General features: G+C 38.3%; 1 protein-coding gene across 1 annotated transcript in view; it reads left to right on the top strand.

Moving 5' to 3' along the window:
• Positions 1-13780, top strand: part of SLC38A6 (solute carrier family 38 member 6) — a 71874-nt gene that overhangs the window by 41903 nt on the left and 16191 nt on the right. The window contains exons 7-8 of the mRNA XM_004612378.2: positions 6376-6458; positions 6995-7053. Coding sequence (XP_004612435.2) covers positions 6376-6458; positions 6995-7053 — 142 coding nt within the window. The remainder of the gene's footprint in view (positions 1-6375; positions 6459-6994; positions 7054-13780) is intronic.

The raw sequence follows: 13780 nt of genomic DNA, 5'->3' as shown, positions 1-13780 counted from the left end.
AAACTTGAATAGACAGAAGAAATCAGTTTATCTTTTTCTTCAAGTATTTCACATAATTTCCTAACCAGAGCACCAAAAAACTGTCAAACTTGTAGACTTTTTTTTTCCTTTTGTGCTCAAGTATCTGAACTTGTTTGGGATTACAAGGCAAATTTTATGCTTTTAATTTGATGAATGCTATGTAAAACTTACTTTAGTATTTGTACAAACACCTTGAGAACAAGTTCTGTTACTCAGAAAATCTTATGTGATAGTTTTTTTTTTGTAATTTACAACTATGAACTCAAGGCAATGAAAGAGTTTTAGACTAGTGCTAGAGAGACCGTAGAGGGGTTAAGGCACTTGTCTTGCATTCTTCTGACCCCTGTTCAATCCCTGGTACCACAGGGTCCCCTCAGCACCACTGAGTATAGCCCTCAAGTCCCCGAGTATGTTGGGTGGCCTTGGTAGGTCACCAGCAACATAGCACTCTAGCAGCACCTATGCCCTTAAGCCCTAGCATTGAACTATTGGCCTGATTGGCCAAGAATCATGGGATGGGTAGTCCCTCAGGTCCCCTGAGAACTGCTCAGTAAACCCCATCATTTTATATATATGTATGTATGTGTATGTATATATGTGTGTATGTTTATATGTTTATATATGTGTATATCTACACACATATATAGTGTTAACTAAGAAAGTATACATTAGACTTATGGTCTATACGTTTACATTCAGTCAGCTAAGGAAACTATCTTTTGGCTTTAAAGTCTTGATAATTTTGTTTTTGTTTATTGTATACACCTAGCAATGGTACTCAGGAGCTACTTGGGGTCACTCTCAGTAGCTCAGAGGGTTCCACGTGGTGCTAGAGATCCAGCCTGGGCCCCCTAAATGAAAGCATGAGCTCCAGTCCCTTAAATGAACTCCCTGACCTATGGAACTTAGTTTTCAGCTCAGGTTTCTTCACCTGAATGATATAATGGAGATACCATTAATGCTTTCTTAACCAGTTGTTAGTATGATTAAATAAAATATATGAGCTTTTATAAACATGGAGCTTAGTATTAAGATTGCAAAATTGTGAAATTCCAATTATAATGACTGTTAAAGTTGCTTTTTTTCTTTTTTGCTTTGACTCCCTATCAAGAAAGTCAGTCAAATTTGAGTGCGTTGAATAAATTTTATTTATTTTAATAATTGTCATACGTGTTTTTCTTTTAACTGGTCCTAAATTTGGTGACTTTATTTTACAATTTTTGATTGTCATATGAATTTGTGTAAAGAGGAATAAAAATATTCATGAGCTCTTAGAAATGATTAAGGTAATCTGTGGTAAAGTTCAATTAAACTTAGGTCTTATTCTCTAAAAGTATTTTATCATAGTTTTTTAAAAAATAGTTGCCATTTACATCATTTTTTCTATGTTTTTAAAATGAAAACAAAATGAACTCCCATCTCATTCAAGTTAGTTAAAAATTGATAAAAATCTTACTTTCACATGTCAGAAATGGATTTTCAAAACGAAATATTTCAAAATACTTTAGCCAGCTTGCATCTCTCTGTTAAGATATGTTTAAATTATACATTTTATTAGACTCACGTTGTTATAAATTTTATGTGTATTTGCTTCAGTTGGATTTCAAAGTTTTGAAAAACAATAAGTCACTATATTAGTTGCTTAGAATACAGGTAAGTCATTAGGTTTTAAAGATGAATGTTATAAAATAATTAGGAAATAAATGTTATGATTATTGACTTAACTATCTAGGCATTTTGGTTCTAGGGTTACATAGCAATATTTTTTCTGTGGAGTCAGTGATATTGAAATGCTTTTATTTTGGAGTTGATTTACAGTATTTTATAGTTAAGATCTTTTAGGTGTGCTTATTTTCTGTGTTACCTGAAAACTTTGATATATCTTTTTAAAATATAAACCTTTGTAAACTGTTATAAAGAGGTTTTTTGTTGAAACTATTCTAATTTTTAACGTATTATTGGAAGTCAGCTATAGTACTTATAAAGGACTTTTGTGAGATATCGATATTTCTTATAGAATAATTTATATTTTAAAAATCTGTGACTGTTAAAGTTGGAAGCTCTCTGTTAACATTTAATGATCTTGTCAGGGGAATATGATTGACACAATTAAGTTGTCTTGCATTTGAGTTACATAATTGATATGGGATGTGAGTAAGATCCTAATTCAGAACATATGATACTCTTGTTCCATTCCATTCGAGAATGAAATTAAAGCAACTTATAAATAAATCTGGTTTTCATTAGAATATGGAAAAAAACATCTGCATGCCAAAGCATTTGCAATACAGCTAAGGATTTATGCTCCATATTTCATACTGGGAACATTTTTATCATATAGGATTAAATTCACAGATCAAACAAGTTTTCTAGGAAGTATAAAACTTTTTACTTTAATTATTTGGCTTAAAGACAATTGTATACTTAGATCACAGTAGGAAAATAGGGATTCTATTAGATAATTCTTTTTTACCCCCTGCTTAGGAAAAAATTTAAGGTTAGTACATTCTAATATCTTGATTTTTGTTATTATTTATATTTAGTGGTGCTTGCTCCCCCCTCTTTTTTTTCTCTTGCTGGTTTTATTTTGTAAGTTTAATCCTTTCTGTTCTTTGTAAAATGTCTATTTCCAAACACAGTTCAGTTGACTGTGATGTGTACATGAAGTTCAACCAACTTTATTTTCATAAAGTTCTTAACTTTATTATTATTACTGCATTGCCTTTAATGTTGATGACTAGCAAAGGAAAGCATTTTAATTACAATTGGTTTTATTAGCATAGCTTAATAATGATATTAGCCAGCACCACTGCTAGGGATGGAGAAGTTATATTTGCAGCAAGGTTTTTTTTTTATATTAAGAATTTAAAGTTCAATCCTTGAAGGAGTGTGTAAAGAAAGCACCATCTTGAAATAAACAAGGCAATGTTTGAAAAATATCATAAACTCACATTGACTAACTTAGACTGAATTCCTTCCCCAAAAAGGGAGTTCCTTTTCCTTTCTTTACTGCTTTCCAAAAACTTTTCTAATTTCTAAAACAAACAAACAAAAAAACCCAAAAATAACCCAGTGAAGTTTCAGGAGTAGGAAATAATTTCTATTGTTTTTATCACTTAAGATCTTCTTCCTTTTGTTGATTTTATAGGCTAATAAAAAGAAATTGTTGGCTCATATGATCTTTACAGCATGGTTCCTGTAGGGCTAACATTACATTACTCTGCATCTGAGTTAGTGCTCAGAGGGGAGGGGGCAGTGGGATTTATCTTTAGACACTCCCCAGCTCATTGTATTGGCCACTGTGTTCCAGGGACATGAATGGTGATCTGAACTAGTATAAAGTTACAAGATATAAGAATATAAGTTAAGATCAGAACTGGGAAATTTCCTTTATTCTAATGCAAGAGGAAAGAGTGTCTGGTCCTGAGGATTAATCTGCTCACTTTGCACAATTCCACCTTCCGGACAGCCGGGACGGCAGAACTAACAGATGGAATCTGCTTTGGCGCTCCTTTGGGCATTTTTTCTCCTGGCACTGCAACTGTTGGATCTGATATTGGATCCCAGAAGGAAGGAGATTTCAGGCATGGAGCCCTGGGCTCTTTGCCAACTTAAGAAATTTAGTTGCCAGGTGCTCCTTGATGAGGGAATATATATTTTTTTAATTCTCATTTTGCTTCTTATTAGTTGAATATGCTAAGTATCTTTTTGCTTTTTTTAACATATGTATTTTCTTTGAAGTTTCTGCTTGCTAACAATTAAAAGACATGTAGAGTACACAGATCCAGATTCATGACAGCTAGAAATAGGTTTGATAAAAATCAAATACAATAGGTGCAAAATGTTTTAGTGTCTGGTCCATGTACTATGTAGCACTGTAGCACTGTCACTGTCGTCCTGTTGTTCATCGATTTGCTCGAGTGGGCACCAGTAGCGTCTCCATCGTGAGACTTGTTGTTACTGTTTTTGGCATAACGAATGCACCACGGGTAGCTTGCCAGGCTCTGCCGTGGAGGCGGGATACTCTCGGTAGCTTGCCGGGCTCTCCGAGAGGGACAGAGGAATCAAACCCAGGTTGGCCATGTGCAAGGCAAACGCCCTACCTGTTGTGCTATCGCTCCAGCCCCAGGTGCTATGTAAAGACGTGAATTAGGGTGGAGGAGAGAGAAATGTGATCGTGTTGCTTTTTCTGATGCTGCTCCTTCTCTTGTTCTGTTAAAGAAGTTGTCAGCACCCAGCAGTACTCATTAAAAATGCATTAGAGGGGCTAGGAGAAAGCTTCAAGGGCTGGAGTGTGCGCTTAGCATGCTGGAGTCTGGATTCCATCCCCAAGCAGCGCATGGTCCCGCAAGCAACCCCGAAGCACTATGCCAAAAACAAAGACAAACAAAAATGGTAATTTCGATAGAACTTCCTCACAGCCCAAGGTGTAAAAGACATAGTCCTCTCTGGAGAGATCATTTACTGCACTGAGTATATGCTTCGTGTGTAGCAGAGTCCCAGGTTCAATCCCATGCACCCAGTAGAGCCTCGAGTAGCCCCAGAAACAACCTCTCTAAGCAGTGAGCCTTTGCCAGGTATCCATTTCCCTCTAAGGAAACAAAAAGGTACGATGAACTAGGAAGTTCATATTAGAAGCCAGGACTTGAAATTGATGTACCTTTTTTTTAAAATTGAAATATATTCAAAAGATATCATTGTAGAAGTTGAAGGTGTACAGTGTTGAGTTAGATGCTTTAATGTTGCAATATGACTATCACCATAATGTTTGAAAACACCTCCATCAAGTGACATCAGTATCTTTTTTTTTTAATTTTTATTAGTGAATCACCGTGGGGTACAGTTAGAAACTTATGAACTTTCATGTTTGTATTTAGTTTACATCCCTCCACCAGTGCCCATTCTCCTCACCAATGATTCCAGTATCCCTCCCACCACCCCCGTCCCAGCCCCCACCACCCCATCCTACCTCTGTGGCAGGGCATTCCCTTTTGTTCTCTCTCCTGTTGGATGTTGTAGTTTGCAATAGAGGTATTGAGTGGTCATCCTGTTCGGTCTATAGTCTACTTTTGGTACGAAGCTTTCAACCCGAGTGGGTCCTCCCAACATTCTCTACTAGATGTACCCTTCTCTGTCTCTGCTGCCTTTTCCCCCAGCATTTGAGGCCATTTTCCAAGCTGTAGGGCAGATCTCCTGATTCTTATCTCTACTACTTTTGGGTGTTAGTGTGACATCAGTATCTTTTTGTGGTAAAAATTTTTTTTCACGTAGAGGCTGGAGCAGTAGTACAGCACATAGGTCTTTTGCCTTGTGTGCGGCCCACCTGGGTTCAATCTTAGCACCCTATATAGCCCTCCAAGCAATGCCAGGAGTAATCTCTGAGTGCAGAGCCAGTATAGAATATCAGAGTGGGAGACTAATACCCAAGAACTGTAGAAATAAGTACCAGGAGGTTGACCCCATGGCTTCGCGGCTGGCCTCACGTTCCGGGGAAAGGGCAACTCAGAGAAGCGATCACCAACTACATTGTAGTTGAAGGCCATGTGGGGGAAGGGAGTTGCGGGCTGAATGAGGGCTAGAGACTGAGCACAGCGGCCACTGAACACCTTTATTGCAAACCACAACAGCTAATTAGAGAGAGAGAACAGAAGGGAATGCCCTGCCACAGTGGCAGGGTGGGGTGGGGGGGAGATGGGATTGGGGAGGGTGGGAGGGACGCCGGGTTTACGGGTGGTGGAGAATGGGCACTGGTGAAGGGATGGGTTCCCGAACTTTGTATAAGGGAAGTATAAGCACAAAAGTGTATAAATCTGTAACTGTACCCTCACGGTGATTCTCTAATTAAATATAAATAAATTATAAAAAAATAAAAAAATAAAAAAAATACTCACTTAAAAAAAAAATAAATAGATCTTTTTAAAGATTTTTTTGTTCTTATTACTCACTGTTTCCTATATTTAAGTCATTTTTAAGTGTTAAAACATATAATATCGATTGCCAAGTTTTTTTCCAGAAAAATAATATAAACCATTTATGTATTCATCAGTTTTTGGACACCTTATTCTTTATCAACATTGTCTATTACCTTTTCTGTTTAATATTAATATATTTGCAAACCTAGTGGTTGAAAAATGATAGCTCATGGTATGGATATATTTCTTTAATATAAATGCATAAATAAGAATAATAGAATCCTAAAAGAATACTTTTTAACAGACAGAAATATATTTTCCCTAATGAATGGTTGTAATGAGTGACTCTGTGTGTGTGTGTGTGTGTGTGTGTGTGTGTATGCAAACTCTGGAGTTTTGTGTCTAAAATAGGACTAAAACGGGACATCATTTTCCCCCATAGGTCTTGGTATCTTGATGGACAAACACTTCTGATTATCATTTGTATTGGCATTGTGTTCCCTCTAGCACTTCTTCCTAAAATAGGTAAGTGTTTTTCCAGAAGACAACATTATTTGTTTAGAAGAAAGTGTGTGTGTGTTTGTGTGTGTATGTGTGTGTGTTTGTTTGTGTGTGTGTATGGAGGGGGTGGGGGCTGCAAATGAATGACAAGAAAATAGCATTTAGGGGCTTTTAAACTTCATGGTATTGAAGGGCGGTGGTTGTGAATAACTTTAATTTGGTCTTATTTTAGGTTGTTCAGCCTTCAGCCCTGCCTAGTTAACCTATTACTTGGTTTGCAGTAGTATTTTGTCTGCCCCACTAAAATAAAATCTTTACAGCAGAACATTAAAGAGCAGCCTTTCCTTACAGTGTACCATTAGTGGTAAGCCAGTTCCAATTCTGCTGTGCAGAACTACATAAATGATCTGTGACAGATAGTTGGAATGTTGTTATTCTCAGCCCTAAGCCCCAGATACTAAAGCATTGTAATAGAAAACATGCCCAAGATGGATAGCTTTAGCTGTACATTAGGATCACTTTCCTTATAAATTGCTTTTTATTTTACTGTTATTTTACAGGCTTTCTTGGCTACACGAGTAGCTTATCATTTTTCTTTATGCTGTTCTTTGCTCTTGTGGTAAGTTTAAAATACAGTATATTGCTTATCTCTTCACTAAAATTGAACTCATTATAATAATGTTCTTTAATTCATTTTTGTTGTTATTGGGAATACCAGTTTATTTCAACATGTTATTCAAAGCACTTTTGTCCCACAAACCTATTTCCTTTTTATCTACTTTGAATACTCAGCTGCAGCAGCATTTCAAATGCATTATTTCTTGTCCTTTACTAGGGAGTAGAGTAGACTAACTCATGTAAAACCTTAGAAAATAATTATTTGTGTAGGTGTGTGTATCATGTTTTGTTGTTGCTGTTGACGTTTACAATATTGTATGTGTGTGTGGTTACTCAAGGATGAGAATCAGGCTGGTTCTAATCTATAAAATCAATTTCATGCTAATTGCAATTTTGAAACTTGGTCTTATTAATGAATCCAGAGTTTCTGGGTTTTAACTGTGAAGGAGCTCTAGTAAGAATTAGATGCCTGAATTCACTCTGGTTTAGTTTATTTAGCATAAATAAGTTCTTACAAAATTGTTACTAAAAAGAAATAATTCTTTTACATATGAGATTTTTTTTTGGAGGGTCACACCCGGCGATGCTCAGGGGTTACTCCTGGCTTTGCACTCAGGAATCACTCCTGGTGGTGCTCAAGGGACCATATGAGATGCTGGGAATCAAACCCGAGACAGCTGCATGCAAGGCAAATGCCCTACCCACTGTGCTATCTCTCCAGCCCTGATATTTTTTACTTTTAAAATTAGCTCTTTTTTTTTTTTTTTTGCTCTTTGGGTCACAACCCAGCGATGCTCAGGGGTTACTCCTGGCTTTACACTCAGGAATTACCCCTGGCGGTGCTTGAGGGACCATATGGGGTGCCGGGGATTGAACCCGGGTCGGCCGCGTGCAAGGCAAACGCCCTACCCGCTGTGCTATCGCTCCGGCCCAAAATTAGCTCTTTTTTTGTAACAGGAAAAATATTTCTCAGAAAACTTACGGGAGTTAATTTTGATACATTGATACATTTTTTAATATTAAATACAATTTATTGAAGCAACATAGTTCTATTTTACATCGCCTTTTGGCCAAAGAAGCATTGACTATAGCATTATAACATTTTCAGATGTTCATTGTTGAAAAGTACCATGTGTATATGTACTATATTAAATTCACCAATTAAAGTCTTATTCTTCCCTTGATTATATATTTGTCCCCTTTATCCCAATTTATCTACTTCCCCCTTTCTTTCTGATAACCCTAATTGGCCAAATACAACAAAAGTTATTTTGGGCTTTATATAACTTTATCTGTACATTTTCTCTATATTGCATAAATGTGTGAAAATCATACAGTGTTTGTCTTTCAAGTTGACTCTTTATTAAACACTATGTCCTCTAGGTTTATTCTTATTAATTGCAGGGCTTTGTCTTTTAAAAAAATAGCTGAATAATATTCTGTAGTGGACACTGGACTACTATGGACATGGTATCATATCTTTATCCACCCATAAATTAATAGGACCTTAGATTATTTTCAGGGGTCTTTTTATTTGTCTTTTATAGGTTTGATGAACAAAGTTCTCCTCCTTCACCATCATTGTTTTGATATTTGTAAAGTAACACAATATAAAGAGAAAGAGAATCTGAATTCCACCATGCTGGGGACTATATGTGGTGCCAGGGATGGAACCAGAGTTAGCCACATGTTAGGCAAGCACCTTAACTCCTGCACTATCTCTCCAGCTCTGAATTCCATTCTTTTGGCAGAACCTCCCAAGCAATGCCCAGGAGCCTCCAGGGCCACACCCAGAGATCCTAGTGGGGGGCATGTGGTACCTGGGTTGGCTGCTTACAGGGCATATATCTTTTTTTTTTTCTTTTTGGGTCACACCTGGCAATGCACAGGGGTTACTCCTGGCTTTGCACTCAGGAATTACCCCTGGTCATGCTCAGGGGACCATATGGGACGCTGGGATTTGAACCCGGGTCGGCCGCGTGCAAGGCAAACGCCTTACCTGCTGTGCTATCTCTCCAGCCCCAACAGGGCATATATCTTAATCCCTAGTGCCATGTCTCTAGTCCCTGGTTTTTGTTTTTTGGGTTTTGGGTCACACCTGGCAATACTCAGGGGTTTCCTCTTGGCTCTGCATTCACAAATTACTCCTGGTAGTGTTTGGGGGACCATATTGGATGCCAGGGTCCAAACTCAGGTGGGTACATGCAAGGAAAGCAACCTACAAGCTGTACTATCATCAGTCTGGCTCCACTTTTTAGGCTCCGTGTTCAAGAGAGAAATATAGCAGATATTTTCATCATAATCGTACTGTTGAGAAACATCTGCATGGTGGTCGAGTATCATCCATATGCAGTTGGCCATTTGTATATTAAAGAAAATCAGTACAGGTAACATTGATTTTTTTTTCTCAGAAATGATGGCAGTCCAGACATTGAATCACTGTATCACTGTCATCCCGTTGTTCATCGATTTGCTTGAGTGGGCGCCAGCAACATCTCCATTTGTTACTTCTATGTCCCAGGGGTCAGACATTGCATAGGTAGAAATAATTTGATGTTTGGTTTGCTCTTCAAGACTGTGTTCTCCCTTGAGCACCTGTCTCACTTGGTTATCTCTCTGTCTCTTTGCTTTTCCTCTCTGGAAAAGCCTGCCTGTTTTTTCCTCTTGAACACATCCTCATCTTTTCTTATCCCTTCACATCCTTCAAAAGTAGGTTTTGTTCAATGAAAAACTATCTGTTTCACTGAAAAAAAGCAAGAGAAAATGAAAAAAAAAAGATGTTTACTGCTGATAGCTTGAAGCTGATATATTGATATGTCCCTTGATTGTGGTTGTAATAGTGCTCATTTCTATCACAGCAGATACTTTTTACTCTCTAATGCAGGTTTCTTGTTTGTTTTGATGGGGGGAGGGGTTCCAAGTGATGCTCAGGAGATCAAGGGGTCTCACCAGCAATTCTGTTCTGACCCTGCAGTGCCAGGGTCACCCAGGCCACCCTGCTGTGATGAGACCTCCAAGGTCACACCTGGTGGTTCTCAGGGCCTGCTTTGCTGGGGGACCATGTGGTGCCTAGAATCAGCCAGATTTTCCTCTGTCCTCTCTCCCAGCCTCCTTACTGCAGGTTTTAAGTGTGAAAGTCATTTGCAAACAGTACTCCTATTCTGCATGTATTGGAGTGATAGCATAGCGGGCAGGGCTTTTGCCTTGCACGAGGCTGACCTGGGTTCGATTCCTCCTCCTCTGATCCTCTCGGAGAGCCCGGCAAGCTACCGAGAGTATCTTGCCACACAGCAGAGCTTGGCAAGCTCCCCATGGCATATTTGATATGCCAAAAACAGTAACAAGGGGCTGGAGCTATAGCACAGCGGGTAGGGCGTTTGCCTTGCACACGGCCGACCCAGATTCAAATCCCAGCATCCCATATGGTCCCCTGAGCACCGCCAGGGGTAGTTCCTGAGTGCAGAGCCAGGAGTAACCCCTGTGCATCGCTGGGTGTGACCCAAAAACAAACAAACAGACAAAAAAAAAAAAACAATAGCAACAAGTCTCACAATGGAGACGTTACTGGTGCCCGCTAGAGCAGAATCGATGAGCAACGGAATGACAGTGATTACGGTGACAGTGATTGTCAATGCTTTACAACACCTGTGGGATTTTCCTGTGAGCACAGTTTAAATTTGCTCAACTGAGGACAGCATCTCTATGTACTCTAATGGGACAATGAAAACTATACAAATTTTTTAATGCTTCTTTACATTTTATACCATCTAAATATTAGACTTTTAAATGCATAATGTAGTGAATGCTTAGGAAAGGAAATAATACCTGTTAACACAGATTATTTTTGAAGGTTGCTGACTTTGTGCATGACTGTTTCTGTTGGTATGTTTTTGTAAGTCAATTAATATTTCTATAACATACATAAATATTTAAAAATTGCCTTGGAGGAGGCTGACCCAGGTTTGATCCCCAGAACCCTGTTTCGTCCCCTGAGCCCTGCTAAAGTGATCCCTGAGCATAGAGTAAGCCCTGAACACTGCTGGTTGTGGACCCAAAACTAAAAAATAAATAAAAATTGGTCCATGAAAATTTTATTTACCTAAAATCTTCAAATTATACAAATAAAAATTTACAGTCATTTATTGACCTAGACACTTTCTTTGAGAAAAAAATTTAGCGCACATGTCCTCTCTGAAATATCTAAAATTTCCCATTAAATTTTACTTAACAGTGGCTCAGAATGACAGCAATAACATGGCTTTCCCTAATTTGGTAAATTTAACTTTGGGGGAGTTTGTTATGGAATACAAATGTATTTATTGTCATCATTTCCATATATTCTGTCATGATTACAAATTAGTAATATATAAATAAATCAGTAATCAAAATAGAGAATTATTTCAGTGGCTTTTAATCAGATGCTTTTCTTCTGCTGAGCACTGTTAGGCATTATAGGGTTTGGGGAATTTCATCTGTATCTTACTCCGTTTCAGTTCGGGTGCTGTACTTGGCAATCCTCCTCCTACGCAGTGCGCAGAGGACCATGTATTGTGCAAGGAATCAGACTTTTGGATGCCAAGTGTGAGCTCTTTGAGCCATCTCCTTGGTCTGCTTAGGGATCTGTCAGTCTGTTATGGGAAACAAACTAACTGTATTACAGAAAATAACAGTACAGGCAATATGTAATTGGGAAAAAAAAATTAGTGTTTGCTTTAGAATAAGAATTGTAAGACTTGAGAGAAAAGAAGTATCACTGCAACTAGAGAAAAGAAAGATGTCAAAGAAAGAATGCGAAACTTGAACTGAGTGTTAGGAACTTGGTAAGACATGGAACAGACAGGAAAGAGCTTTTTGTGCAAGTGAAGAGATATTTTAATGTTTCGTTTATGTGTTTGTTTGTTTTTCGGAGGTTCATAACCAGCAGTGCTCAGGGATCATTTCCAGCAGGGCTCAGGGGACCATAGAGGTTGCTGGAGAATTGATCCCAGGTTGGCTGCTTGCAAAGCAAATGCCCTACCCACTGTACTATCACTTGGCCCCATAATCTTTTTAATTAAATATTAGCACTGTAGCACTGTCGTCCTGTTGCTCATCAATTTGCTCGAGCGGGCACCAGTAACGTCTCCATTGTGAGACTTGTTGTTACTGTTCTTGGCATATCAAATATGCCACAGGTAACTTGCCAGGCTCTGCCTTGCGGGCAGGATACGCTCGGTAGCTTGCCAGGCTCTCCAAGAGGAACGGAGGAATCGAAACCGGGTCAGCCACATGCAAGACGAATACCCTACCCATTGTGCTATTGCTTCAGTCCATCACTATTATTATTTGGTTTGGGGGCTTCACCCAGTGATAATTAGGAGATCATGCTATGCCCAGGATTGAACCTGGACTTTTTGAATGCTCCCCATCCCTTTGAGTTATCTCCCTAAGCCTAAGCAGTTATTTAAGACGCAGGGGTTGGAGGGTTAGGGATAAACCACACATGGTAGTCCTAAAGTCATTCCTGGAAGTGCTCAGTAGACCGTATTGCTGGGGATCAAATCCACATGCAAGATAGGAGCTTTACCTCTGTACTATCTCTAACCCACCAGCAGGGTTTTTTTTTCTTTTAATTTTGTTGTTGTTGTTGTTGTTGAGCAGATGTTTTTAATATGTATATTCCATTTCTCCGTTTCTTTCTCTGACCTGGAATTATCTTCTTACTATGTCTGCCTTCAACCTGAGACTCTGTTATTCTTTGTTATTTTATATATCCATTTCTGTTCTCTGGTTTTTGCTTCCTAGGACATTGTCTCTATTCATCCTATTCTACCATGCAGGCTTAGTGTTCAGATTGAAAGTTTTTTTTTTATTTATATTTTTGCAGTCTAATAAGAATAGTTGATTAAATAAATGAGGTAACGCCCATAGAGTTGATCAAAGCACATGGTGCCAATCAAGGACTTCCTAAGTGGTTAAGGCTGCGACCACTTGGACTGGAAGGAGGGAAGGTGAGAGAAACTCCATTTGGCAGGAAAGAAAGAGATATAACTAATAGCCTCGATTCTCTAGCTTCTACCCACCTTGAGTTAAAAAACTAGCAGAGGAAAAAGGGCAGTGATAATATTGATTTTTTTTTTCTCATGAATTGGCCATTTTATTCTATATTGTCAAAGTAGCTAGAAATATCAAAGCAACTTCTTTAATTTAGAATTATTGGGAGGAGGGCGGCAATTCAGGGGTGGGGGAGGTAAGTGTTTTAATTAATGGTAATTCTTTAGTTCACACCTTAATTTAGTCCTAAAAGTATTTATTTTCCTTAGATTTGTTTGATCGGTACATAAAATTTTGAATGACATAGTTAAAATTCAAAACTAGATAAGTACCGAATAGGAATACTGTTTACTTATTGGTCTCCTGCAAAGGACAAATGTTTCCTTTATTATCCCTTGCCCTGTGTGCTGGGTTTCAGCCCAGAGCAAACATTTACAGAGTGATTATGTGCCTAAAACAACTGTGCCCATGGTAATGCTAACACAGTAACTCCCTAGGTCTAGGAACAGGAGACCACAAAAAAATAAGGAAGAGTGAAATCCTGAAATGTTTTCATTGATTGTTCTGTGAATTAGCATTGCTCTGGATTTCTTATAATGTTTTTTAAAATTCAATTTTTCTCCTGTTTCTAACCAGCTTTATTCACATTTACCAAAAGCAATACATGTCTGAAAAAAGCTAAGAGGGCCAGCATT

The sequence above is a fragment of the Sorex araneus genome, chromosome 3 (genome assembly GCF_027595985.1).
Source record: "Sorex araneus isolate mSorAra2 chromosome 3, mSorAra2.pri, whole genome shotgun sequence".
Lineage (NCBI taxonomy): Eukaryota > Metazoa > Chordata > Mammalia > Eulipotyphla > Soricidae > Sorex > Sorex araneus.
This window is presented reverse-complemented; position numbering and strand designations above follow the sequence as displayed.